This window comes from Zonotrichia leucophrys, chromosome 17, assembly GCF_028769735.1.
Source record: "Zonotrichia leucophrys gambelii isolate GWCS_2022_RI chromosome 17, RI_Zleu_2.0, whole genome shotgun sequence".
Taxonomy (NCBI): Eukaryota; Metazoa; Chordata; class Aves; order Passeriformes; family Passerellidae; genus Zonotrichia; species Zonotrichia leucophrys.
In genome coordinates this window covers 11,167,621-11,194,324 of record NC_088186.1, presented here as the reverse complement: position 1 = coordinate 11,194,324, position 26,704 = coordinate 11,167,621, and the positions used below count along the sequence as shown (strand labels likewise).

Here is a 26,704-nt window from a genome sequence, read left to right as displayed (position 1 = left end):
GCTTGGCATGACTGAGGCAGCACCTAAGGGGGACACAGCTGGGTGAGAGGGAGCAGGCTCTGGTCACAGTCTGGGAAAGCAGCACGTCCCTCCAGCTGTACCTGGGGCAGGGGGCAGCAGGATACTCCTTGTTGTGCAGGGGCTGAACTGGGCTGTGTGTGGAGCTGGGTTGGGAGTTGACAGTGTTAAGGTGTGAAAGCTGGGGCTGAGGGGAGGGGTCCTGGGCTCGGCTGCACTGGCGGCAGGGTGGGGGTCCAGGCCCTGAGTCCAGCCTGCACCTCAGCCTGCACTGGGTTTCCCAGTGATGTTTATCGAGTGCATTCACAAGGTATGTGGGCAGCAGATGGGCACCCGTACACCAGAGTGGGAGCTGCCTGCTGCCCTCAGGGGTGCTGTGTGATGCCCCCCTCTGCTCCCTGCCCTCGCACCCACCACTCACCCTCCCCAAAACCAGCAGAAGCACTGAGCTTCTTCCCCCTGGGGTCTCTGTGCCCTGGGAGCTCTTGTGCTTTGTCCTGGGCATGGGAAGTGGCTCACACCCTCTGCAGCACCCACTGTTCTTCCCAGCTCTTGGGGCCAGGACCCCACACTTCACCCTCCCTTCCATGGCCAGAACCCTGTTTGGATGAGGACAGCCACTGTGAGAACTCCCACTCGTGCCCCTTGCCAAAGCACGGGCACATTGCTGTGTCTTGTGAGCAAAACTTCATGTTACAAACAACACAAACGCTTTTCCCGAGCACTTGGAGGTAGTGATGGCCGCGGTGTGTCCCTGGGCGGGGCAGGCTCCTCGGGGCGCCGGCTCCTGGTGCCAGGGCAGAGAGCAGGCAGCTGATGGAGTGTGGGTTCTGTCGAGGGCTGGTCTGCCCGGGGGGAGCAGGCAATTCCTGCTGCTGGCTGCTAATTTCAAGACTCATCCCCCTCCCGTGGAGATATAATGACCTTGTCCTGCAAAGAAAGGTGAGTGGGAATTGGTGACAAACGTGGACTGTCTGCTGTGAAACACCAGGATTTCTTCCAGGCTGCAGCGAGGACAACCTGCGTGCCAGCCCCGTGACCCTGCAGAGGCACCAAACCCCCAGTGTGCCCAGGGGGCTCCACGTCTCCTGCTGGAGACCTTGATGGGGCTGGAGGCTGTGCTGCACATCCAAGGGCCCTGCAGCTTAAGCCACCTTGCACTAAATTGAGCACTGGCTGAGTGAGGATGAGCTAGGTTTGCCAGGCCTCCTTCCCACAAGACTCGGGGGTGGAAGCACACTCAGCTCTTTCTGGTGGCAGCAGCGCTTTTGGGTCAGTCCTGCAGCTCAGGGTCACTTGTTTGTCAACAAGCAGATAAGAGGCAGAGCCCTTTGCACCTCCCTGTCGCGTTGGCGGAATGCGGGGTCAGGGAGAGCCTGCTGGCATTTGCTGAGCTTTTAGGAAATCGCTGTTTTAGCACAGCTGGGGTAATTAAGCAAGGTCCTTCACCCTGTCCTTACATCTCGGAAGGTGATGTTGTCGAAGCCCTGGGAACTGTTGTTCTCTGTCGGTGTCCTGCTCGCCAGCCTTTGCTGTTTCAGCCAGCACCAGCCCCCAGCAGCCCCCAGCGCCACTATGACGAGGGCCAGGAGCACACTGAGTGCCACCTCCGCCACGAAACTGCCAGAGGGCTTCTCTGCAGGGCAAGGAAATGCTGTCATTTCGACCCACTGCCCAGAGAACTGCCTCCAGCCTCAGCCCAGCACCCTGGGCAGCTCTGGGTTCACCTTTTACAGCCAGAACTGCACACCCACACACACCCACACCCACACACACACACCCCTCTTCCCTGCACCTTCCACTGGACTCTCCGGGCTGGAATGGCAGCCCACCCTGGCGCTGTACATGATGTCATCCAGTGCCACTGTCCCCTCCATCGGCCACCTCCGTGTGGTGATCTCAAAGCTGATCTGCGGGGGAAGGTGAGCTCTGGGGGGCTGCTGCACGCCCGGGGACACCCCGCACCCCAGGGTGGCCCCACTTACCTGGAACTCACCGGGGCTCTGCACCGGCACCGCGGCTCCCCGCCAGCCCCGGCCGCGGTGCCCCGGCACGCTCCACACCGTGCGCTGGCCCCCCGCGCCGCGCAGCGCCACCCGCAGCTCCCCGCTGGCTGCAAGGACGGGGCACAGGAGCCCTGCCATCACCGGCTGCCCCGAGCCCCCCCAGCCATGCCATCCTCTACTGGGACGGCAGCACCCAGAGGGAATGGGCCATCGCCACTGCCCAGCTGGAACTGAAGCAGTGGCCGCGGTGCACAGGTGGGGAGGACTGAGGCCCCCACTCCCATGGAGCCAGGGAGTCCCAGGGACCCTGGGCCCCTCCTCCCTGCCCCTGCAGTGCTCACAGAGGTGCTCCGGGATGTCCATGTGGTACCAGAAGCGCAGGCAGGAGTCGGTGGCTGCAGGCAGGGGTGGGCTCTCCAGCAGGGCACTGGTGCCCCTGGCACCCAGCACGCTGGTGTCAAAGTGCATGTAATGACCTGGGCAGGCAGGGACAGAGCGCAGGGTGTCCCCCAGTCCTGCATCCACTTGTCTCACCCCACTTGTACCACTCTTCCCCCAAAGGCCGGGTGTGGAGGAGAACACAAATCAGCCCTGTGCCTCACTGCCCTTGGGCTGAGCTGCCCCTCCTGGGTGAAGAGGGGACAGGGATGCTGTGGGACCAGGCCTCACAACATGGACTGGACTGACCCGATCCACCCCCAGCTCCTCTTCCTCACTCCGGCCATGCCAGGGTTCCCAGGCAGGGGTGGGTGTTTCCTACCATTCCTTGTACCCAGGGTGTGATCCTGCTCAGGGCCAGGGTACTTGGCCAGGGTGACACCACTCTTCCAGCCCCAGGCTAAGCTGTGCAAGCGGGGGTCCGAGGGGCTGCTCCAGCCACAAGTGTCCTGCTCGAAGTCACAGGATGCTGGGAGGAAAGCAGGGCTGTGAGACACCCAGTAGTACCTGGCAGGAAATGGAGCACCTGGGTGGTACACACCACCCCCAGCTTTGGGCCGGGCCAGGCTCAGGGCAGGAACAGGTCTGTCCCTATCCCCATGGCTTACATGCTCCCCAATCCCCCCCACCCCGATCCATAGTGCCCCTGTGGGGTGGGGTCTCACCTGGCTTGGGACAGGCTCCCTCCGACACATGCAGGTCATCCAGTGCGATGTATCCGTGGTCACCCCCAGCTCCCACTGCCTCAAACACCACCTGGGCAGGGTGACATGCTGAGCCTGGCAGCCTCCATGCACCCCTCATCACCTCCAGCTGCCCCCAGCACCCTGCCCTGTCCCACCTGCCAGTCGCCATCAGGCTGGACGGTGACATGGCTGCGGTGCCAGCTGCTCCCTTCCATGGTGCTCACGCTCAGAACCTTCCTCCTCACCCTGCTCTGCTCCACGAACACCCTGAGGGAGCCTGCCCAGGGCACCCAACATGGAGCAGGGGTCCAGGGCTGTGCTGTGTGGGGCCCCCACACATCTGGAGGTGTCCCAAGGGGTCTCAGGGCAGGCGGTGCTCACCTGGGGTCCCAGGGCTCAGCTGGTACCAGAAGGCCAGGCACTGGGCAGACACTGAGGGCTGGTAGGGCTGGGAGGTGAGGGCAGCCGTGTGCCCTGCAGGCAGGGAGACCCTGCCCGTGTTCACCACCATGTAATGGCCTGGAGGAGAGAAGAGCCCCTGTGCTGTGACCCCTGCCCAGCCCTGCTGGGGAGCACTAGGGGACAACTGAGGCTGGGTTTTCCCCCCAGGTCAAGGAGTCTCCCCAGCTTGGGAACCTCCCCAGGATTAGGGAGCCCTGGGGCTTGGAGACTGCTTTTTGGGAGTTCCAGGTTTGGGAAGCCCTGTGCAGTATTGCGTTCTCATCCTGGGGAAGGCAGGGAGGGCAGGGCAGGCATGAACAGGGAGAGCAGGCAAGGCTGGCGTGGGGTATGGGCAGGACACTCAGGGGTGGACAGGGGGGACACTCAGAGCAGCAGGGAAGCACCGGGGCTGCCACGGCCCCGTACCTGCGGCGGTGCCCGTGGTGTGGTCGGCCACAGGGCCGGCGGTGGTGCCGGTGCCGTTGCTCTGTCGCTGCCAGGTGCCCTCTCCACTGGCTGCCAGCCCACAGCCCTCCACCTCGAAGGAGCAGGAGAGCTCGGCCCCACAGGGTCCCGCTGTCTGCGTGATGTCGTCCAGCCCCACGTCGCCGAGGAAACCGTCGTGCAGCACCTCGAAAGCCACCTGTCCCCAGGCAGCGGTGTCAGACACGCTGTGCCCTGCTGGTGCCAGGGGCGCGCGGGGCCGCTCCTCACCCGGTACCGCCGCTGGCCCGTGGAGGGCAGTGTCGCCCGTGCCCGGTGCCAGATGCTGCCCTGGGTTCCGCGGCGGGTCCACAGCACCTCCTCCTCTCCTCCCTCTGGCCACAGCTTGAGGCTCAGGGTACCTGGGCAGAGGGGGGCATGGGGGCAGCCATCCCACAGCCCCTGGGGACCCCGCTGTCCTCAGAGCCGAGGCAGGCTGGGGCGGCCCTGGCAGGATGCCATGGGGCACGTACCGATTTGTGGGCCCGCCAGGCGGTACCAGAAGGACAGACAGCGAAGGGCAGCGGCCGGCTCCTGGTGGGAGCTGAGGAGCAGCGCCCGCTGCCCGTGGCTCCATGGCACAGAGGCATCCACGGACAAGAAGTAGCCTGAATGTTGGGGACAGCCAGGGTGGAGGGGTCATGGTGTGAGTGTTCTGCATCACCCACAGCCCAGATCTGGGCGCTCCCAGCCTGCCATAGGTGAGCTTGCTCTGCAGGCATGGGGCTGCTGGGAGTGTCCAAGGCATGCCTTGGCCCTGCGAATGGAAGGTTATGGGATGTCCTGGGTTCCCCCAAAGAGCAACCAGCCCCTTACCCGAGCCGGTGGTGTGGTCAGAGCCCTGTCCCTGCCCTGTGCTGTGGACCCATTTGAAGTCACTGGACAGATCCTGGTACCAGCCACACATGCCCCTCTCAAAGTTGCAGGACAGCTCTGGCCGGAGAGAGGTGACAGTATAGAAGTGGAAAGGAGTAAGGCATCACAAAAGGAAATGGGTCTCCCCAACATCCCTTTCCCCCTGCTCATCTGCCCCACTCCCCAAGTTTACCCCATGCAGGGATCCCAGGGCAGGGCAGGATATGTGCTTGGCCCTGCCCCTCGGCCTTGTGCACCATGGTCCTGCTCTTGGACAGAGTGACAGCCACCAGGCAGCCCCCACGGAAAGGGTGCGGGGTTACTCTCCCTGCCCACGCACTCCTGGCCATACCCGCAGCTGTGGGTGTCACCACGTCGTGGTAGCACTGCTCGAATGTCACGTTGTCAACACCGACACTGGCTGAGCCCTGGAGATCCACCAGTGCCAGCAGCTCGACCTGGGGGCAGCAGCCATGAGCCTGGGGTGCCTGGCAGCACTGGCATTGCCCACTGAAAGCCACCCAGGCTGGTCCCTGTGCATCCAGCACACCTGAAAGGGCCGGCTTCTCTCTCCCAGAGGGACACGGACGTGACCCCCAGTTGTGCTGCCACGGCCTTGTGTCTGCCAGACCAGCTGGGTGCTGCCAGTGGTGTGATCTGCGACACTGACGGCAAGGAAGCCTGGAACAAGAGGTGGTGCAGAGGCTGTGGGCACCCAAAACCCCTGGCCACCCTGTGGGAGCCCTTCAGGGCACCAGCCCACAGTCATGGGGTGCAGGGACACAGACAGGGACACAGACACCCCAGCTCCAGGATGATGTGATGGGGCAAAGCAGGGTTGGGAGAGCCAGTAAAGACAGGTAGGCATGGGGGGTCTGGGAGTAGGAAGCAGGCAGGGCACCCTGGGGTGGGCAGGAGGTTACCTTGGGGGTCACTGTGGATGTGGTAGCTCATCTCCATGGTGCAGGCAGGGCCAGAGGGGCCCAGCAGAGGTGATCGTGCCTTTGCAGGACCCACCATCTGTCCTTCTCCTGTCTGGAGGGCCAGGAAAGTCCCTGAGCACAGAAACACTCTGTGAGGTGAGGGCTGGGGTCCCACATCACTGGTAGCACCCCCAGCCCAGCATCCTGCCTGGGCACCATCCCCCATTGTGCAGTGGCACCCCCTGGGAGCCCTTGCTCTGGAGGCTCCTTTGGTGCTGAGCATTGTCTGGGTGGTGAGAACAGTCTCACCTGTGAGGAAGATGTCAGATTCAGTGACCTTCTGCAGAGCCCAGCGCAGCCGCCCCACACTGACGTCGTGCCAGCCCCCAGCCCCTGACTCGAAGTTTGTTGTCCCTGCAAAGTCAAAGAATCCCAGAATCTCAGAATGGTTTGGGTTTGGACCTTAAAACTCATCTCATTCCACCCCTCTGCCATGGGCAGGGACACCTTCCACTATCCCAGGGTGCTCCAAGCCCTGTCCAACCAGCCTTGGACACTGCCAGGGATGGGGCAGCCACAGCTGCTCTGGGCAACCCAAAACTCCAGGCTCAGTCTTGCCAGGCCATTGTGGTTCCAGGGGCTGTGCAAGCACACACATGTCCCAGCCAGGCCAGCCCCTGGTACCCTCCCCTGCTGGGGCAGTGCCTGCCTGGGCTCTCACCACAGCGCTCCTCGTCGGAGCCGTCAGCACAGGTGTGGGCGAAGTCGCAGGCCAGCTCTGCAGCAATGCAGCCCCCACTGTCACAGGCCACCTCGTCTGCTGCGCAGGGGCTGGCACGGGCCTGGCTCGGCAGTGTGACCAGAGGCTTCTCTGATGGTGAAACAGCCCAGATGGAGAGCAGTGGTGAAAGGGCCCAGCAACAGCATCAATGTCAGCCCTTCAAACACTGTCCCATGTCCCCAGGCATCTTCCTGGCTCTCCATTTCCCATCCCGTCCCAGCTCAGCTTAGTTGTCACCAGCTGAAGGGGACCCAGGACCTAGTAAGAGCTGCTTGTGTGACACATTTTGACACAGAAAATGGAGTGTTACAGCCCCAGGAAAAAGATACCAGCACCTCAGGGCAAGTATTTGCTGTCCTGCACCCAGGACGGTCCCTGTGATGAGCAGAGGGACAGGCAGACCATGCCTGTCCTTTAGGCATGGTGCCATGGGTGCAAGACACCTGGGAGAGCTGCCAGCACTGGAGCAGAGTGAGGGACACTGGCCACCAGCTCACCCTGCTCCTTCACACAGCCCTGAGACAGGATGAGGTCATCGACAGCCACGGTCCCCCCGCTGCCAGCCAACCCCTCGATCAGCACCTGCAGGAAAGCACCACATCAGAAACATCAGCAAGGGGTCCTGCACGATATGGGGGGATTGGGGTGACACCAGGGAGCCGTGTGATGGGGGGAGCCAGAACCTGTCATGGACTGACTCACATTTTGCTCAAGAAGGGAATCAGTGGGAGCAGGGGCAATGCTGTGGCTGACAGGGGTGCACAGTGTGGGCTGGCATGGCCACAGTGGGCTTGGGAGGTGGTGCTGCCCCTGTCCACAGCTGTGGTCCCAGACCCCAGAGCAGCCCGGCTCCCCCCAGCCCAGCAGCAGCCCACCTTGAAGGGATCCGCCACATTGAAGTCCACTCTCTCCCGCACCCAGCAGCTGCCCAGGTCTCCTGTCTTTTCCCTCATCAGGTGCTTGGTAGAGTTGGTCACATAGGAGATGCTGAGGGTGCTGGTGGCTGAGCCATGGAGGTGACAGTACAGTACGAGCTGGGGATTGGGAGGAGGGTGAGCCCTTAGGGCAGGGGCACACAGCCCCCTGCATCCCACAGAGGGGCTGTGAGAAGCTCAGGTGGGCAATGGGCACCAGAGATGTCACCAAACCATCCCAAAAACCTGATGTCCATCCCCAGCAAGGGCCAACCACAGCCCAGCCCTGCATGAGGGTCCCCAGAGTTGGGAACCCCATCTCCTGTCACCGCCACGTCCACATGAGCTGTGACACGAGGTCCCAGCTGTGACTCACAGAACAGGAGTTGGTGGCTTGGAAGGTGGGGCTGCTGAGCTGAGCTGTGCCACCAGCTTGTGCAGTGGGGTCACTGCTCACATGGAGGAAAAAACCTGCAGGAGATGCTGGGGCTGAGTGGAGCCAGGCAGATGCGTGGGGGCAGGACTCCGCTGTCCTGGCACAGCCTTGAGCAGAGCCCTGGCGTGTGGCACGTCCCCCTGCAGTGGGGCTCCCCTGGGGCACCGGTGCCCGGTCACGTACCTGCCCTGCTGTTGTTGCTGTGGTCCCGAGTGGGAATGCTGTAGGAGGTGCCCAGGTTCAGGCTCGTGTTCCTGCCCCACACTGGGGGCCCGGCCGCCGTCTCCCAGCCACAGAGATCATAGTCAAAGGAGCAGCAGGTGAAGTTCTCTGTGAGAAGAAGGGACAGCGGTGACCCAGAAACTGAGCTCCCAGCCCTCTCTTGGACAGGTGGCTCCCTGCAATGGGTTGGGCTGATGCCACCCCTCTGCAAACCCTCAGGGTCATTTTGCCCTCCTGGCGTAGGGCAGAACTGGGTGGGCCCCTGCCAGCCCAGAGCACAGCTTTGCCCCACCGAGGCAGACCCTCAGCCTATCCACAGGACTCCTCCCTGGGGCCAGGGGTGCTCACTGCACTGCGCCGCGCCCTCATCCGAGTTGTCCCCGCAGTCGTCGGTGCCGTCGCAGAAACGACGCTGTGCCAGGCAGGAGCCGCGGTGGCAGCGCCTCTCCTGGGCCCCGCAGGCCTGCTGCCCGACCTCTGCCGTGGGGGAACACATGTCAGCCAGTGGCTGCTCCCACGGGGACGTGGTGAGCACTGCCACATCATTCCTAGGGGGGGCTCAAGGGACAGGTTTTTGCTGCCCACCTCGTGCTCTGGCCAGGGCACGCTGCCCCAAGCCAATGGGAGCACTGAGCGATGGGAGAGCTCCCCTGGGTTTTGCACCCAGCCAGTTCCCCCAAGATCCCAGCTCACATCCCAGCAGATGTGGCACTCACCGGGTAAGCCACAGTTCCTGAACATGATGTCATCGAGCGCCACCTCTGCCCCACAGGTGGGTGGTTGTGTCAGGGAGAAGATGAGCTGTCATGGGAGGATGAGGACGGCATGAGCTCCCCAGGCCAGGTCTCGGAACATTGCCCAGCTCCTCTGGTCCCAGCTTATGGGGACAGTGCCTGGGTACCAAGGTACCAACACCGTCTCACCTGGAACTGCTCCACAATCCGTCCGGGGTAGGCAACAAGCGGGTGCCAGCCCTCCCTGCTGTGCTCAGGGCTCTGCCACAGCTCCACCACCCCATCCCTGTGTGCCACGGCCAGGCGCAGCACCGGCCGCTCTGTCTGGTTCAGCCCTGAGGGAAGCCCAAAAGTGCCCTTGGTACAGGGCACCCAGGGGTACCCAAAGGAACGGATGGAGCCCCACCAGCTCCGTGTGTGGAGCGTGGAAGAGGCAAACAGGGTGGCAAGGACCCATCTCAAGATGTCGGTGGTTCTGTCCCTGCCACAGGGGCAGATGGCCCCATCCCCCCCCACTGCCTAGTAGCCAATGCTGCCTGCGCCCACCTTGGGTGCTCTCACATCTCCCTGAGAGGTGATACCAGGCTCTGATCTCACATGTGGCAGCTGCTTCCCGCATCTCCGGTGACCTGAGCCAGGCTGTGGCCGTGGTCTTTGCTGGGGGGGACATGGTGACCAAGAACCAACCTGGGGAGGGCAGAAAGCAGAACGGGGGCTGCACCCCTTGGGGTGGCACCAGAGCTATGCCAGCACTACTCCTGCCCCTCCAAGGGTCTGCTCCCTCCCCTGCACCCTAGAAAGATAGGTGTTCTGGCACCCCAGCTCCAGTGGAGTGGTACTGTGGGTGCCCAGAGCCTGCTCACCAAGCAGCTCCCACTTACCCAGGTCAGTGCCCACGGTGTGGTCTGAATGAGGCCCCATGCCCCACTTGGCAAGGCTGGCCCGGCCTCGCACCCATCCATACGTCGAGGTGCCCACGTCCTGCCAGCCACAGTCACTGTCCTCAAAGTCACAGGTGAAGGGGGTGCCCAGCACTGCTGAGCCCCATAGGTACCCTGAGGGTGGGCAGATGAGGGGTCAAGGCAGGTTTGGGGCCACCCTGGGGATCTGTGCCCATCCCAGGAAACTGCACCTATCCTGGGGGGCTGCTCCTACCCAGGGACCTGTGACCAGCCCAGGGGACCTGCACACAACCTGGGATCCTGCACCCACCTGGCAGTCTCACCTGCACCCAGGCCACCTGTGTTCACCCTGGACACCTGCACAAGGGACCTGCCCCTACCCTCTGGATCTGCAGCCAGCCCACAGTTCTGTACCAGTCCTGGGGGAGCCTGCATTCATCCTGGGCACCAGCACCACCCCAGGGACCTGTACCCACAACACCCCCCCTACACAGCCTGCTCTCACCCCAGGAGCAGGGTCTGAGGGTGGGTCTGGGAGCCTGGGGAGTCTGAGCACCCACCACACTGGTTCTCATCCGAGCAGTCGCTGCAGTCACAGACGAAGTTGCAGAGCTGCTCAGCCGCACTGCTGCAGCTGTTGACGACCACGGATCCACTGGGGAGGACAGTTCTGGCTACGAGAGAGACAATGGGGCTGAAAACCCGCAGGGAACTAGGCGTGGTGCCCGCAGCAGGTGATGGGAGGGCACGTGTGACCTGCAGCACCTCGGTTTGGGACCCTGCTGGGGCAAGTACTGAGCTCTCAGCGGCATTTTCCCCTGGACGATCCCTGCCCCAGCACTGTCCTGGCACTCCACATCTCTCACACTGCCACCTCCCACCGTCATTCTCGGGGTGCCAGAGCCTGCCAGGGCACTGACTCTGCTATGGCACACCCGTGCTGCCAGTCCCAGCCCCTTTTTGGAAGAAACCGGAATATCTGGATGGTTTTTGTCCCATGCTGAACAAAGCCGCTGGTGATCCCCCGCCTGGTGCTGGGGGCTCTGGCACCCGCTCCCGGTGGGACCCCCGGGCTGCATTCACCAGCAGAGCCCAGTGGGCTGGCCCAGTGCCGTGCAGGACCAGAGCGGAGCAGCCAGCACCAAGGCCCCTTCCCTCCAGCCACACACCCCCAGCCGTGTCGGCAGAGCTCACCCAGCAGCACCAGCAGGGCCAGCATCGCCCGCCCGCCTGCAGCCATCCCGGGCACCACGACGGGAACACGGAGCTGGAAGAGGCCACGCTGTGAGCCCCGGGCTGGAATGTGCTCCCCTGGAGCTGCCTGCGTTGGACTTCAGCCCCGCTGTTATCGGCTCCCCGGCCAGGCAGCGGGTTTATGGCACGGCTGGGACAGGGCAGCGCGGTCCTGTCACAGCACTGGCGACACCTCAGCAGCGAGCTGCAGCCGTGCCTGTGGAGACCTTCGGCTTCTCCCCCTGCACCTCTCCTCTTCAGCCCATTTTCCACTCAGACCAGGACGGTGGGTGACACTGTGACTTGGACAGGGCACAGCACGGGGGAATGCGTTGGCTTGCTGAGGGATGAGAGCACTTCCCGCTGAGCCAGGGATGCTGCCAGCCCTGTGGGGGATGCTGGCACCTTTGCCAGGGATGTGGGGGCTCTGCCAGTCCCTGTGCATAAGGAGAGTGGGAGAGACTTTGGGTGCAGGGCTGGCTGTGGGCTGCACTCTGGCCAGGGAGAACAGCTGAGCTGCGAGTCAGCTGTATCTCCAATATTCCATCTTACCCTGCCCTCTGGCAATGGGAAGTTGTTTCCTCTTGTCACTCCAAGCTCTTGTCCAAAGCCCCTCTTCAGCTCTCCTGGAGCCCCTCTAGGCACTGGAAGGGGCTCTGGGGTCCCCCCGGAGCCTGGGGATTCCAAGATGCCATCAGGAGGAGCCAGCCTTCACCCTGCCTGCTCTGCTCCGGCTGGCAGAAGCATCTCAGCACCCAGCTCATGAATGCCATGGGGCAAAGGGGCACAGCTCCAGGGCCACAACCAGGTCAGTCCTGGGGTAAAACATTCTTGGCAGAGCCCCAGCAAGGGCCGATGAGCCTGGAAGAAGCACAGCTTGGTAGCCAGATCTCCACAGATCACCACCAGTGTTGCCTGGTGATGGCAACTACTGACCCCACTGGTTTCCCTACCTGGGCAGAGGAAGGAGCTGCTACCCCCCAGGACCCCTCTCCCCTCTGCTGCCGCAGCCTTCGTGCCCTAGAGGGGCCCCTTTGAGCAGATCCTTCCACTGAGTCAACGGCCTTGGAAAGCAGATTGCAGCAGGATTGCATCAGGGGCAGTAAAACACAGGCTCAGCTCTTTCTCCCAGTGCCAGCCAGGCCCAGTAAGGACCAGCAGCCCCACATTCCCCAGTCCAGGCATGCTGGAGAACAGCAGCCCTGCCCAGAAACCTGGCAGCACCAAGCTGGCCACTGGCAGAGTAGTCACTGCTCTCCTGGGTGCCATGGGCAGAGCCTCTCTCAGAGATGGGACCCCTCCCCTGGCACTGGGGATGCTGGTGCTCCCACTGTGAGATGGGGGCACACTGGAGCAGATTGAGTGATGATGACCACAGGACAGTACAGAATGGATGGCGCAACAGGAGGTCACCCCATCCCACCCTCTGCTCCACAAGAGTTCCCTGGAGGAGGTGTCCAGATGACTTTTTGATCTCCACAGAAGGATATTCCCTGATGATGATGAGGGGACTGCACCTGCCACAAGGAGAGGCTGAGCTGAATGTGCCTAGCTTGGAGAAGGGGCAGCGGAATGTCACCCAGGCAAGCCCTGGCAGGAGGGTGCAGAGAGCCAACCCTTTGAGCCAGGAGTGTCCCAGTAAGGACTGAGACAGTAACAAAGCAAAACCAGCAAATACCACTTGAAAGAAAAACCTTTTTTTCCTATGAGGACTGTCAAAACCAGAGCAGACTGCCAAGCTGCTGGAAGTTCAATTCGGGGAGATTCTCAAACACCACCTGGTCACAGCTTCCAGCAGCCTAATTCTAGAACAGGATCATGGAACTCCCTGTGTTGGAAGGAACTCACAAGGACTCCTGAGCCTGCACAGCACATCTCAGCAATCCCACCACGATGGACCCACTAAAGCTGGCTCTGCTAGGCCAGTGGATGGACAGGACATCCCAGAGGTGCCTCCAAGTTCCAAACCAGTGACTTGCAGGTTTGCAGCTGACTCTGTGTAACTTCTGGGTAACATTCCCCCCAGCGCAGGGGAGAGCCACTTTGCAGGATGGAGGATGAGGCACAGCAGAGCCATGTTCTTGCCTGTGAAACTCATCCCCCCATTGCGAGCTTCCTTTGGAGTGTGGGCACAGGCTGAACTTTGGACACAGGGTACAGGCTGAGCTTCTGCAGGTTGAGATGACCCAGCATGGCTCTGGACAGAGGAAGGAGCCCACATCCCTGAAGGCATGAGGCAGAGGCAGCAGCAGGGAGCACAGAGGGTCAGAGTCTGACAATGAAATGGGGCTGGGACTGGGCTGGGAGGGTCCTCCAGCCCCAGCCTCACGTGGGACAGTGATTGAACCAACCCAGCCTGAACCAACCCAGCCTGCACATCTCCCTGGAGCTCTCCAGCCACTGAAGCCTCCAGCAGCTTTCCTCAGTCTCCCTCTACTGCTCCTTGCTTGGAAGCACAAGCAGGGAGAATCCCTGGGAAATTCTGAGCTGGTCCTGGGTGGCTGGAGGGATGAAGTCAGGGAGGATGCTCTTCCTCAAGGTGTGACAACCTGCCAGAGTGGGAACGGGCATGTTCTTCCCAGTCATGTTCCCAGGCAGCTCAGTTCCCTCCTCACAGGAGATGGGGCTGGTCTCTCCCCCAGGTCCATCCTGCCCTTCCCTCTCCCAGACCTGGGTATTGCTTTCCTCTCTCCTGCCTCAACCCTTTCCAAGGCAAATCCCAACACAATTCCTTCTGTTCCCACCCCAGACTCTGCCTGCTCCCATGCCATGCTGCCATGCCAGGCCCCCCTCAAGGGGCGGATAACCTGGGGGTCGCTTCCACTGTCAACAAGCATAACCCAGAGATGGGAAGGAGCAGCCAAACTGTGAGCATGGCCACCAGAGCAGCTGTGCTCCTCCAACGACTTTAATTCTCACAGATACACGTGGATGAGCCCCTGGTGCCAGAGGGCTGGGGCAGAGCAACCACTGGCTTCACCAGCTTTGCCATGCCAGGGAGGTGGGAGCATCTGGCACGGGGACAGTCCGGTGACAGCGGAGAACGGGCAAGTTCAACACAGAGGAAAATCAGGAGAGCCTGGAGCACGGCCGAGCATGGGGAACCTGCTGCCACCACCCCGGTGCTGCACACAGCTGTGCCAGTTCTGGGCTGGCACCACAGACAGAGGAGTCAGTACCCTTCATCTGCCCAGGTAATCTCATAGTCGGGATACTCTGCCTTCAGCTTCTCTGTGGTCACAGCGTGGTCAGCGCGTCCAAAGCCCTGCACAGGAAAAGAAGGTTCCCAAGGAGAGCTGGTGAGAACTTGCAGGGAAGCCTGGCAAATTCCCAGGGCAGCTCTGGCAGACCTCAGCAGCAGAGAGGCCACAGAGCCTGTGCCAGTCCTTCCTGACTCCAGCAGAGGCTGGTGTAGCGCTCAGGCAACAGGACAACGCCACCCTGAAGCTGGGAAAACTGTGTGCACTGTGGCCCAAGAACCTGCCCTGGTCCCAGCTGGGCTCTGCACTCAGCACCCAGCACAGCTGGTGCTGCAGCACAGTCCTGGGCTGGGGTCAGTGTCCAGGAACCCACCATGACAGTGATGCCCCAAGAGTGCCTCCAGTCACCCTTACAAGGTCCCTACGGCACCCACCCGACACTCCTGCAGGAACACCCTCAGGACACACAAAGTGTAGACAGGGCTCTTGTGCAGCCCAATTTCCCGTGGCAGTGCCCAGAGCTGGGTACAGCCACTGTACCCATGGCTCCTCCGGGGACTCTGGGTGTGTGGCAGCCCCACAGGCAGGTGCCGGAGGGTTCCTGGGGTGCTCCTGCTTTGGCCAAGCACTGCTCACCCGAAAGGGCTCTGCGCAGTCTCCCCTCCCTGGGGCACTCGGGAGAACGCGCAGGAGCCCCGGGAGCGCCGCCCCGCTCACCCCTTCCACCCCCGAGGGAACGCGACTCCACCTCGGCCGCCGTCAGCGGGACCCACCCCGCGCAGGGAGATGCCGCGTCCCCGCGTGGTTCCCCCGGCCCCGCTTACCACCGAGTACCCGTAGACGTGGATCTTCCTCTCTGCAGGGCGGTGCGACATGCGGCCGCCGCCCAGGCACTCGCAGCTCAGGCCGTGCGGCGCCAGCTCCTCCGCGGTGCGCTCGAACAGGTCGGCTGCAGGGAGGGAGCGGCGGTGGCGCGGGGACCCCCGGCCTCAGCCGCTGCCCCGTGACGGGCCAGACGCCCGGCAAGCCCCCGCCCGCTTCCCTCGGTTCCCGGGCCACGGCCCCGCCCCGCGCTCCCGGCGCCCCTCACCGTGGTACTCGGCCCAGGCGTGGCCTCGCACGACGTCCTTGGCGGGCGCGCCGGCCTCGCGCACCCGCACCAGCACGTACTTGAAGACACCGTCGCCATCGATCTGCACGTCCGGCACCCGGGACAGCGCCGAGCCCGCCATCGCTGCCGCCCGCGCGCCGTGCCCGCCTCCTCCGCCCGGCGTCCAACCAACCAGCGCCCGGCCCCCGCCCGTGTTCCCGCCTCCTCCGCCCGACGTCCAACCAGGGCCCGGCCTCTGCCCGTGTTCCCGCCTCCTCCGCCCGGCGTCCAACCAACCAGCGCCCGGCCCCGGCCCGTGTTCCCGCCTCCTCCGCCCGGCGTCCAACCAACCAGCGCCCGGTCCCCGCCTCCTCCGCCTGGCGTCCAACCAGCGCTCGCAGAGCCAGGCTCCACCCTCAGCCGGCGCGGGGTCCCGCCGGGCAGCGGCTCTGGGGCTGGAGGCTGCCGCCGGTGCCGGTGCCGGCGATGGGATCGACAGCGGGGAGCAGGGCCGGGCAGGGCAGGGCAGGGCGGCGCGGGCGCCCCGGGTGACGGGTCTTGGCCGCGACCCCGGCTCTGCCTCGCCTTCCCCGGTCCCCGCCACCGTCACCCCTCACTGGCGATTACCTCCGACCCCGGTCAGAGCCCCCCCCCCCTCCCTCCCGCCGATCCCTCACCGTGGCCGCTCCGCCCCGGGACCCCCAGCCCTGCCCCGCTCTGTGCCCAGAGCCCGCGGGGGATCCCAGGCCCCCCCGGCGCCTGACGCTCCCGCAGTAACACGCACAGGCTACACAGGCGCGGCAGGGACACGATCCTGGCGCAGCCCAGTCCCAGGCGTTGGGTATGGCCGCTGCGGGGACCCTCGGTGCTGAGGGGAGCCTGGGGCAGGCCCGAGGGGCTCTGGGTTGCAGCAGGGGTTGGGGGGGTGCGAGACGCCCCCGCTCTGGCCAAGCACCGCTCACGCCAGAGGGCTCTGCAGGGGCTCCCCGGGCTCTGGGCTCCAGGGCAGACTTGGGGCTGTGCTCCCGTCACCGCCCGGCCCCCCAGCACTGCCGGCTGCCCGCAGCCCCCTCCCCTTGGTACCCCTTGGTGTAACAGCCGAGGGGGTTCTGACAGGACAGCACGTCTCTACAGAGGGGGTGCCCCCGCCCTGCGTTCACATGATGTCGTCCAGGAGGTTGGGGCTGGCCACCCAGTCGAGGGTGCGAGGCTCGGAGGCCGCCATAATCATGCACATGAACTGTTTGCCCGTCCTCTTGTCGATGGGGTAGATGGTGGTGGGGGTGAAGCGCTTGTTGCTCTCCACGAAGTCGCAGAGCTGCTCGTAGACAGCGGGGAACTCGTGCCGCAGGAAGACGCCGCGGATGCGCAGCTCCCGCTGGATGTTGATGAAGCAGACCTCCCGTGCCTTCCGGCCCTCCTCCCCCTCCTTGTCGATGTCCGCCGTTCCGGGCGGTGGCGTCAGGATCAACGTTTCCATGTCCCGCTCCTTCTTCAAGATCTTCTTCTCAGGGCTGGAGGAGGCTAAGGCCACCTTGGCGTATTTCCTGACCGTCGGGACCTGCATCTTCGGTGACGGCCTCTCTGGCACTTTCTGAGTGACGGCCACGGTTACATTCAGCAGGAAACATTCGTTGGGGTCGTACTGGTTGCCTGTCTCCCGCAGCTCCTGGGCATACTCCCCCAGGTTGTCCGAGTAGCTGTCCAGCTCCCGCAGGGACAGGTACGTGGGGGACATCAGCAGGCTCTCCAGCCCAAACTGGAGAAAGTTCTCGGCGGAGCCCGCATTGGGGAAGCCCAGGAAGAGGACGCCGCGGCCGCGGGAGAGGTATCCCACCTTGGCGATGCGTGAGAAGGCCTTGTGCACCTCGGTGTTCTCGCGGCAGAACTGCAGGACGTGGCGGCAGACGCTGCCCACCCGCCCGTAGACGCAGCTGGCCTTGTGCGTGTCCCAGTCCTCGCGCCGGCAGTGCCGGGAGCAGTAGTAGGTGTAGCAGCTGTGGCACGATTTGAAGTAGAGGCAGGCATTGAACATGGTCTCTGTGCGCCGGCACTTGGCATTGGAGCACATCATCATGTCGTCCTCCTCAGCGCTCAGGTCGGGCGAGCAGTTCTCCGGTGACTTTTCGAAAGGGCCGGTGGCCGGTGGGCGGCGCGGGGTGCCAGCATGGGAGCTGGGGCCCGGCTGCTCCTTTGTGGGTCGGGGTCCCTCGGGCGCGTTGTGAGGGACCCGCCTGCTCTCGCTCCGCCGGGGGGGCCCCGAGGCGCCGCTGCTCAGCAGCTGCTTGAGCTGCTCCGCGAGGCTGTCCCTGTCCCCGGAGCGGTGGCCCGGCGCCGGCTTGTAGTCAATGACAAGGTCGGTGATGAGCTCGTCCAGCTGCTCCAGGCTGCGCTGGCGCCCCGAGCCGCTCTCCCTGGCGCTGGGCTGCGGGGCGCAGGGCACAGCGTAGGGCCTGCACTCCCGGCCCGCGTCCAGCATGTCCCAGCTGGCCGAGCGCCTCTCGCTCCGGCCCAGCCCCTCGGCGCGGATGTCGTTGTCGGTGATGGTGATCTCCGGCGTGACGTACCAGGAGCGGCCCGAGGGCCCGCGGCTGCCGTCGGCGTGCACCCGCTCGAGGATGGAGCTCTCGGAGAGGGACAGGGCCGCGTAGCGCTTGGGTGAGCTCGACAGGTTGATCACCACAGGCTGCCGGCGCTCCTCGGGGGATAAGGCACGGTGCTCTTCATGGGCGAGCAGGTTCTCATAGCTGCGCCCACGCAGCAGGGCCTCCTCCCTGCGCGCTGCTGGCGCCAGGATGTTGTCCCAGGATTTGGAGTAGTGCTGCGTCTCCCGGCCCAGCCGCGGTGGGGTCACGCCGTAGCTGGCATGCCAGGAGGAGAACATGGCCTCACGCCCGGCCGGCTGTGGGGTGAAGCGGGACAGCTGCAGGCTCTGGTAGGGCAGCGTGGCCCGCTCGGGGCAGTACCAGTCCCCGAAATGCAGGGGCTGCGCGCTGCGGGGCGGGGGACACGTGCGCGACAGCACCTCCCGTTCCCGGTACTTCCCGTAGTCCTCGGCGTAGAGCAGCCGTGGGGAGGAGCCGAGGGCTGGGTATGTCCGAGCGTCCTCGGCGTACAGGGTTTTGACAGGGGTCCCGCGCGGGGGGTAGTAGCGGGGCTCATCCCCATAGAAGGTGCGGGCAGGTGCCTCCTGCACCGGGTAACCCCGCGCCTCCTCCACGTACAACGTCCGGGCCGGCATCGTGTGAGCGGCAACCTTGGCCGGGTCCTCAGTGTAGAAGGGCTGGGACACGGCGTGGCGGCTGGGGTAGGGGTAGCTGGCATAGCCAGAGCTGCGGAGGGGCATGGCTGGGCTGGGGCACCGCGCTGACTCCTCTGCGTAGAAGAACTTGGCCGGGACCCCGGGGGCCGAAAAGGTCATGCAGCCCCTGTCGGGGTACTCCCTGAATTCCCGTGAGGCCGGCACGGGCACTGTTTGGTACGCCAGTGCCCGGGGGTCTGCCTCGTAGTACTCACCGGGGTAGGGCAGCAGCGGAGGGTCCCCGCTGTAGGAGTCGCTGGGGGTGGGCGTGCGGGACGCGGACGCCTGCCGGCTCCCGGGCACGGTCAGGCTGCGGGCGGCCCCGGGGGTGCGGGGCCAGCGCGGCGGCTCCGGGCGGTTCGGGGCTGCCCGCAGGCTCCGCGCCGTGTGCACCAGCACTGCCTCGTCCGGCTTAATGTCCACTCGGCACTTGACGTGGGGGCTGGCGCCCATCTTCCCCCCCGGCCCTTCCTCGTAGCAATTGCTGCCCAGGCAGAGCGGAGAGATGCGGCTGACGCTGCTCCGCTGCGGCTGCAGCTTGATGGGGTGCACCTCGTTGGCCAGCGCCCGCAGCGGCATCGGGGCCTCGCGGCGCGGCGAGGGATCCGTGCGGGAGGGCTCCCGTGCCACCCGCAGCACCTCCCGCCCGCGCCGGGCTGGCGGCGGTGATGCCGCCACCGTGATGGGCACCGGGGTCAGGGTGGACTTCACCCGCGGGGCGCTCTTGGAGCGGGCTCGGCGCTTGGGCTCGCTGCGCGGCGCGGGGGCTCTGCCGCTGTACGGGTCCGGCTTCGGGGGCGCCTGCCTGCCCGGCGGCCCCGGCGTGGGCTCGGGCATGCCGGGGCGCGGGCAGGCGCGCTCCATGGCCGAGGGGGTGCCCAGCTCTTCCAGCGACTCGATGAAGTCGAAACTCCTACAATGGCGCTTGTTGAAGGGCTGCGGCTCGCGGGACAGGGAGGAGGACATGGAGGCATCACATTGTGCTAGGGGCTGACAGACAACGGAATCCCCAGGGGCTGCTGTCGCCACCTTGATGTCTTGGTACACCGTGGACACCAGAATGTCAGGTGGGTCTGTTCGTGTCATCTTAAAAGCGACTCTTCTGCTAGTTCCCTGTCACACGGCCTCAGAGGACGGTAGCCCACCCTGCAAGAGAACACATGAGGTGCCTCAATCCTGGAGTGACCTCATATCAATCCCCACTGCTCCTAGCTCAGAGCTGGGGGTTGACCATCTCTTCAGAAAGGAAGGTTTGAGGGCATCCCAGCCTCCACTGCTGCTGTCAATAGTCAATCAACTGGAGGAAGAAACTGGAAAAAGTTTCCAGATCCAGGGTGCAAATCAAGGAGCAGCTGGCAGGACACTGATGGGGGCAGCCAGGGAACTGCATACCAGCTCAGCATAGCAAGAGGAGAACACAGAGTACTGTGCCCTCTTCCTGGCCCACAGGGCACAGGGACTGTCTTGCAGAATCACATGAATTGGCAGCTCTGGGCAGGGCTGTGAAGGTTCAACACCTGGATTTTCCATGGGGAGCATGTGCTCAGTCCTGGTGAGAGCACCGGAGTGTTGAGGGATCTCCTGGGACTGTGCGTACCCACGTCCCTGCACCAGCACTGCAGGGGGAACCAGGGCCCAGGGACAGGCCCCATGAGCACCCACCATGGTGACTGGGCAGCCCCCATGGTCTGGGGCTCTGTAGGAGGCAGGAGCTACAACCCCTCCCTGTGGTGGCTGCACCCACTGTGGCCCACAAACTCCCGTGTGGGGTTGTCACAGTGCTGGCTACACAGAGTTGCACTCTCTGGGTCTTTCAGATCGGGGTGGCCCCAAGGGGTGGCAGAAGGGTGTTGTGGTGGGTGCCCCAACCCACATGTATGCAGTGATACCTGCATCACCTCCCTATGCCAGACGAGCTGTGCTGGCTCAGTACCCTCTGGCTTTGTTGTCTTCTGTGACCCATGGCTGTGACATGTCCCCTGGGCTGGAAAGCAAGGCTGATGGTGGCTTTAGCTGCTGTGGGACATGGGGTCTGATGCCCACTGTGTGCCAGCACCAAGCACCCCAGTGCTCTGGGACAATGCTGTTGGGTGGCCAGGGTGGGCAGAGTCCCCAGCCACAGTGTGGCACAGCTGTGTGACAATGAGGACATCAGCACAAGTTTGCCTCAGTGCATGGTGGGGACAGAGGAAGGACTAAGTGGGTTGTAGCACTGACCTTCCCTACCAGCCCTTCGAGAGCTGCCATGGGTTGTCACCAGCACTGGGAGATGTGCACCTTCTCTGCTCACAACAGGGACCCCCCCAGCTGTCAGTCACCTCACCATGTCCTCTGAGCATTGGGTGTTGTGGCCACCAAGGGCCTGGGTGCACGGGTTGATGCTGGCTGCTCTGTGTTGCACTAAAGATGGGTGGACACTTGGCTTTAAAGAGCAGCAGAGGACAACAGGGAGGATGTTTCTTGGAGAAAAAGAATTTCCTTTATTTAGCAATAAGCACTGACTATGCAGAGATGGGGAGGGGACTTGGGTTCCTCCTCATTACCTGCTCCAAAGCTGGGGGGGTGCAGATGCCAGAGCTGAGGTGACTCCAGTGGCCTTGGGGTGTCTGTCCATGTGATGGGCTGGGAAGAGCAAGATGCCATGAGAAAGGAAATGGGGGTCCCAGTGCCTCCCTGCAGAGCTGGGAGGGCAGGTTTGCCCCCCAAAAACTGGCCCAGTATTAGCTCTGCTGTGTTACAGTGTGTGGGAACTGGGCTGGGTCCGGCAAGGCAGCATCCCGTGCCACAGCGACGGGGACAGTGGCATTGGGAAGCCCATTCCTGTGGTGTCGGGGTGGCTGGTAGGCAAGGAACTGTAGCCCAGGATCCTACCTGGTCCAGCAGCAGCAGCAGTGAGGGGCTGGGTGGGCTGAGGTGGCCGAGGGGCCTGTGGTGACTCCATCCCAGCGCTGTAAAACAAACAAGGCACATGAGGCTCCTTGGGCACTGCCAGTGTGGTGGAAGTGTGGCTGCTGGGGCCATGGACGCCTTGTGAGTGCATGGAGCACCCTCAAGAGACCCCTGCAGCCACAGCCCTGCTGGACCAAAAGGAACTGCCACCCAAAGAACTGTCCCCCAGCGTGTGTGCATCCCTGTGCGCTGGGGATGTGGGCGCTGCATCCCACAGGCTCCGGTGTCTTCCACCCACCAGCGGCACCCACTGCCGGTGGAGCTGTGGGGTTGCCATGGTTTCTCCAAATTATTCCTCCTCTGCGAGGACAGCGTGGGTAAGGACAGCGTGGGTGCAGGGGGAGGCTTGCACGGGGAGCTGGGGCTCTGTGGCACTGCAGGGAGAGCAGAGCCCTCCTGCAGCGGCTGGAACCCTCTGCCTATTGAGGGGGGCAGAGCTGGGATGGCCCCACGGTGCTGCCAGTGCCACCATGCTCACATGCCCACCAGCCTCTGACACCAGCTCTGCAGGGAGAGGGTTTTGCATTCCCTCTGCTCTCCACCCCCCGGCTAGTGGGCATCCGGTTGGTTGGATGCCCCCTTCTGCCCCAGCACTGCCCAGTTTCGGCAGGCACCAGCCTCCCTACCCGGGATGCCCACACGGTGTCTCCCCGTGGATGTGACACCTGCCGACAGCCCTGGCAGAGCGGCCGGTGCCCAGGCGTGGGTGGGAGCCGCCCCCCGTGGGGTCCTGCCCTCGCTCCCGGCAGGGGCCCGGGCGCTGCTCCCTCCGTGCTGCCCGTGAGCGCCGGGCTCCGGCAGCGCGAGGAGCTGGGCTGGGGGCGACCCCGCTGCCAGAGGGGCCCACGGAGGATGCCCGGAACTGGGTCACTGCCGCGTGTGCCACGTGAGGGCTGTGGGGGGAGGAGTGCGGGCCCCACGCTGCCCACGCACTGCAGTGCCCTGCCTGCCCCACAGCCACAGCTGGCACTGCCCGCACACTGCCCACACTCCCAGGGCACTGCCTGCGCTCTGCCCCAAGCTGCCCATGCACACAGCCCTGCCAGTGCACGGCCTGCCCGTGCCGCCCTGAGCACTGCCCACTCGCTGCCTGTCTGCACACGGCAAGGGATACTGCCTGCCCATCCTGCACTTGGGGCCCTGCCAGGGCACTGCCCCGCGCACCCTGCGCACATTGCCCATCCTTGCCCTCACACTGTCGGGGCATTGCTGCCCATCCTGCCTGCTCGCTGCCCACACACATCCCACTGAGCAGGCAGGACTGCTGCAGTGGGTACGGTGCCTGCACACTGCCTGCACATGCAGAGTGCTGAGCACACTGCACTGCTGCTCCCCCTTCACAGCAGCCCCAGCACACACTGCACTGCACCGGGCCCACTGCACTCACAGCCCCGTGGGCATGGCCAGCAGCATCAGCATGGCTCCAGCACTGCCCCAGCACTGCCCCAGCACTGCCCAGCACTGCCCAACATTGCCCCAGCACTGCCCAGCACTGCCCCAGCACTGCCCAGCGCTGCCAGCACTGCCCTAGCACTGCCCAGCGCTGCCCAGCACTGCCCAGCACTGCCCAGCACTGCCACATTGCCCACCTGCCCAGCACTGCTCAGCACTGCCCATCACTGCCAGCGCTGCCAGCACTCCCTAGACTGCCCAGGCTGCCCAGACTGCCCAACATTGCCCCAGCAGTGCCAGCACTGCCCAGCGCTGCCAGCACTGCCCAGCACTCCAACACTGCCCCGCCCACTGCACACACTCCCCCGCACTGCCCAGCGCTGCCAGCACTGCCCTAGCACTGCCCAGCGCTGCCCAGCACTGCCCAACACTGCCCAACATTGCCCCAGCACTGCCCAGCACTGCCCAGCACTGCCCAGCACTGCCCAGCACTGCCCAACACTGCCTCAGCACTGCCCTAGCACTGCCCAGCGCTGCCAGCACTGCCCTAGCACTGCCCAGCGCTGCCCAGCACTGCCCTAGCACTGCCCAGCGCTGCCCAGCACTGCCCAACATTGCCCCAGCACTGCCCTAGCACTGCCCAGCGCTGCCAGCACTGCCCCAGCACTGCCCAGCGCTGCCAGCACTGCCCTAGCACTGCCCAGCACTGCTCCCGCACTGCCCAGCACTGCCCCAGCACTGCCCAGCACTGCCCAGCACTGCCCAGCACTGCCCAACACTGCCCCAGCACTGCCCAGCACTGCCCAGCACTGCCCCAGCACTGCCCAGCACTGCCCAGCACTGCCCAGCACTGCCTCAGCACTGCCCCAAGTGCTAGCCTGAGTGCACCAGTGGCCCTGCATTGGGACAGGCAGCCAAGGACAGCATCTTGCTGCAAACACTGCTGGAGCAGATGATGCTGGAGGTGCCAGCAGCAGCTGCCGTGGGGGCAGTGTCTGTGCCCGTGTGTGCCGCTGTGCACAGCCAGCTCTGCTGCGCACGGGCCTGTGCACCGTGTGTGTGTCAGCGGGACGCTGATGGCCGCTGCTGCCTGGGCACTGCCCGCAGCAGGCGCTGGCAGCCGGCACGGTCTGTGGTGAGGGAGCCCACTGCCCATCGTGCCACTGCTCCGCATCCGTGGCAAATAGACGCTCCCCCCGCCCCGTGCCACCCCCAGGACACGCACATGGTGCCCGGTGCCCCTGTGGCGGTTGCCCGCCCTGCGCACAAGACAGCCCCTCCGCTCTGCTCCCCAGGCCCTGAATCAGCCTCTCTGCCCCTGGCACTGCCACATCGCCCCCTGTCCCTGTCCCAAGCGCACCAGGCACAGATGGCTGCCAAACCCGAGCCCAGCCTGTGCCCCCGGAGGAGTCATCCTGCCGGCGCAGCAGCACCCCGGGGTGCAGGGGACGCCCCGAGCCCCGGCCCCTCTAATCCCTCAGCGTGGGGGGCACCCGCAAATGGGCAATGCCGGGGGGGCGGGGGAACCAGGAGCGAGCCGGGAGGGCGAGCTGTGGGGCCGGGACTGGGGGCTCCGTGCTTGGGGTGGCCTCCGGGGGGAGCGGATCCGTCCCGGCGCTGCCGCAGGCGCGGGGCGGTGTCCCCGGCTGCCCCCACCCCCTGCGCACCGGCACCGGCACCGGCGGCACCGGGCCCGCTGGGCCGCGCAGGGCGCTGAGCTGGGCACGGGGGGAGGGGGGAAATGGCTCCGCTCGAGCGCTGCGGTGCGATGGGACCGAGATGAGGATGGGTTTGTGGCTGGGAGATGGGGATGGGGATAAGGATGGGATGGGGATAGGGCACACGGGAGTATGGGGAACCCCGAAATACCGGTGAGATGGGGTGGGATGACTCGGCTCGGGAGCACGGGATGGGGATGGCCCCGATGAGACTGATGGAATGGAGGGAGCACAGATAGCCGGGGACGGGGATGTGGGGCACGGGACGATTGTGTGGGGAGCCTGGGGGTTGGGATGCCCCGGGAGGATCTTCGGGGAATAGGATGGGGATGGGGAGCGCGGTGGGTGGCAAAGGGGGAAGATGAGATAGGATGTGATGCGAGGCGATGGTCGAGGAGAGGCCGGCGAGGGGGGGCCCGCGGGGGTGCAGCGACCCCCAGCCCCCTGTCCGGGACCCCCTTACCTGCTCCGCGCCAGCCGCTCTGGCGGCTCCCGCCGCATCCCCCCGCCGCCCCCGCCGCGCTAGGCTGGGGCTGCCGCCGCCCTGGGGACCATGGCCCGGCTCCGCCCGATCCGACACGGCACAGCACGGCTCGGCCCAACGCTCTGCAGCCGCTTGTTTTCCCATTAATACGGCAGGCGGAGTTACCGGCGGGGCCGGCACCGGGACCGTAGCCTCCCCCGGCACCGCCCCCAGAGCGCTCCTCGTCCCCATCATCCCCCATCCCCATCCCCATCCATCTCCGCTCCCCCGCCGCCTCCCCAACCCCGGCCCCGCCCCCGCCCCTCGCGGCGCCCCCTCTTCCCCCGGGACCTCGGGCCGGGTCTGGGTGCCCCCGGTGCCGTCTTCCGGGGCTTTCCCCGCTCCGTGGCTGTGAATGTCCCACGGGACACCGGGCTCAGCCCCACACCCTGTACAGAGACCTCACGGCCCCCGCAGGGCCCCGGGCCTGTCCTGCCTGACCTTGCCCCATCACCGCGGCTCTGCGCGGCTGGGGCCGACTGGGCAGCGAAATCCCCGGCTAAGCTCCTCCATGGAATGGCCTCGTTTTCCCAGAGTCTCCGGGGCTCTCGCTGCCTGTGGTGGCTGGAGTCCACGGGGATGCTCAGTGATGGAGATGGACGGAGGAGGCACAGAACAGCTCCCGGCACACTCAGGCCCCAGCATCCGGAGATGCACAGCACGGCCCCATGGTCACAGCTGTGCCTCAGTTTCCCCCCATCACCTCCTTGAGCTGCCCTCCACTGCCCAGAGCTCCGGGGGCAGCCCCAGCACCTGTGGGTGCCCTGACCAGGGGCCATGGCCCTGGGACCCACCAGTACCTGCCATGGCTCCAAGCCCTGATCCAAGGCTGCTGCTCTCCGTGTGTTTCTGCATGGCAGGTGCACCCCGGGATTTGCTCGATTCAAAATCCCTGCAGCCAAAACCCTTTCCTTCTTTCACTGCAGCTCCAGGAACTGACTTCCACTGTCTCTGGTGCCCGCACTGGCGGGCCTGTGGCAGGCTGGCACTGCTGTGAGTCCCGCAGGAACGCCCTTGGGAGCAGTGGGCATTGCTGAGCCCGTTGGCACCGGCGGTGTGTGCCCTGGGGGCCGGGCTGAGCGCCAGGAACTCGTTGCACTGCCGAGTGGCACAGAGCTGGAGGAGGAGCTGGGAGCAGGGTGAGCCTGTCCCTGCTGCACGCACGGGGCCGAGGGACCCCCGCACCGTGGTCAGATGGGCCCCGTCACCCCCGGCCCCCACGCACGCCCCGGCTCTTCCCCGTTCCTCTCTGCAGGACACGGGCTCCGGCTGTCGGTCCAGCCGCTCCCGCTGCCCTCGGCTTCCTGCCCCCGCGGTCCCCGCCGCGCTGCTCCATCTGCTCCGCCTGCTGCCAGCCCCGACACCGCCGGAGCACCGGGCAGGCTCCGTCCGAATCGCCCGTGGGTGCAATCACCCGAACGATGCCAGAGCCCATCCCTGTGGGATGCCGAGACCGCGC

The 26,704-nt window shown here is 64.9% G+C and overlaps 3 protein-coding genes across 12 annotated transcripts; all 3 read right to left on the bottom strand.

Annotated features, from left to right (window-relative positions):
* Window positions 1–690: 690 nt before the first annotated feature.
* Window positions 691–13,833, bottom strand: MAMDC4 (MAM domain containing 4). Of its 7 annotated transcripts, none has more exons than XM_064727969.1 (30): window positions 11,625–13,833; window positions 11,034–11,509; window positions 10,400–10,513; window positions 9,819–9,992; window positions 9,484–9,624; window positions 9,127–9,272; window positions 8,920–9,004; window positions 8,552–8,680; window positions 8,165–8,311; window positions 7,922–8,016; window positions 7,507–7,665; window positions 7,129–7,213; window positions 6,572–6,721; window positions 6,160–6,264; window positions 5,851–5,982; window positions 5,478–5,608; window positions 5,280–5,385; window positions 4,889–5,005; window positions 4,546–4,680; window positions 4,304–4,434; window positions 4,016–4,232; window positions 3,530–3,667; window positions 3,304–3,425; window positions 3,128–3,218; window positions 2,785–2,931; window positions 2,366–2,500; window positions 2,004–2,131; window positions 1,799–1,928; window positions 1,479–1,654; window positions 691–948 (listed from the first exon to the last, which is right to left on the bottom strand). In XM_064727969.1, exons 2-30 carry the CDS (start codon window positions 11,077–11,079, stop codon window positions 907–909), a joined length of 3,654 nt encoding a protein of 1,217 aa, XP_064584039.1. In that variant the 5' UTR covers window positions 11,080–11,509; window positions 11,625–13,833; the 3' UTR covers window positions 691–906. The 7 variants fall into 7 exon arrangements, 6 of the variants coding, with proteins under 6 accessions (XP_064584039.1, XP_064584040.1, XP_064584036.1 ...); XM_064727970.1 differs by having other exon boundaries at window positions 1,814–1,928; XM_064727966.1 differs by having other exon boundaries at window positions 2,004–2,500.
* A 129-nt stretch (window positions 13,834–13,962) lies between these two features.
* PHPT1 (phosphohistidine phosphatase 1) lies at window positions 13,963–15,826 on the bottom strand. The gene is made up of 3 exons (XM_064727977.1): window positions 15,363–15,826; window positions 15,097–15,221; window positions 13,963–14,337 (listed from the first exon to the last, which is right to left on the bottom strand). Exons 1-3 carry the CDS (start codon window positions 15,502–15,504, stop codon window positions 14,245–14,247), a joined length of 360 nt encoding a protein of 119 aa, XP_064584047.1. The 5' UTR covers window positions 15,505–15,826; the 3' UTR covers window positions 13,963–14,244.
* Window positions 15,827–15,968: 142 nt separating this feature from the next.
* On the bottom strand, window positions 15,969–26,199 carry AJM1 (apical junction component 1 homolog). Of its 4 annotated transcripts, none has more exons than XM_064727975.1 (4): window positions 26,046–26,199; window positions 21,535–21,611; window positions 21,207–21,285; window positions 15,969–19,809 (listed from the first exon to the last, which is right to left on the bottom strand). In XM_064727975.1, the coding sequence occupies exon 4, from the start codon at window positions 19,747–19,749 to the stop codon at window positions 16,519–16,521; it is 3,231 nt and encodes a 1,076-aa protein (XP_064584045.1). In that variant the 5' UTR covers window positions 19,750–19,809; window positions 21,207–21,285; window positions 21,535–21,611; window positions 26,046–26,199; the 3' UTR covers window positions 15,969–16,518. The 4 variants fall into 4 exon arrangements, with proteins under 4 accessions (XP_064584045.1, XP_064584044.1, XP_064584043.1 ...); XM_064727974.1 differs by lacking the exon at window positions 26,046–26,199 and adding an exon at window positions 25,186–25,453; XM_064727973.1 differs by lacking the exon at window positions 21,207–21,285.
* Window positions 26,200–26,704: the final 505 nt, after the last annotated feature.

Bases quoted from the DNA above. Each gene is read 5' to 3' on its own strand.
- PHPT1 (XM_064727977.1), bottom strand. From the start codon at position 15,504: ATGGCGGGCTCGGCGCTGTCCCGGGTGCCGGACGTGCAGATCGATGGC. The intron at 15,222-15,362 runs GTGAGGGGCGCC...CCCTCCCTGCAG, and splicing joins CGCCTGGGCCGAGTACCACG to CCGACCTGTTCGAGCGCACC. The intron at 14,338-15,096 runs GTAAGCGGGGCC...TTTCCTGTGCAG, and splicing joins ACGTCTACGGGTACTCGGTG to GGCTTTGGACGCGCTGACCA.
- AJM1 (XM_064727975.1), bottom strand. From the start codon at position 19,749: ATGACACGAACAGACCCACCTGACATTCTGGTGTCCACGGTGTACCAA.
- MAMDC4 (XM_064727966.1), bottom strand. From the start codon at position 11,079: ATGGCTGCAGGCGGGCGGGCGATGCTGGCCCTGCTGGTGCTGCTGG. The intron at 4,233-4,303 runs GTGAGGAGCGGC...GCCTGGGGACAG, and splicing joins CGGGCCAGCGGCGGTACCGG to GTGGCTTTCGAGGTGCTGCA. The intron at 1,655-1,798 runs GTGTGTGTGTGT...CTTGCCCTGCAG, and splicing joins GGAAGGTGCAGGGAAGAGGG to AGAAGCCCTCTGGCAGTTTC.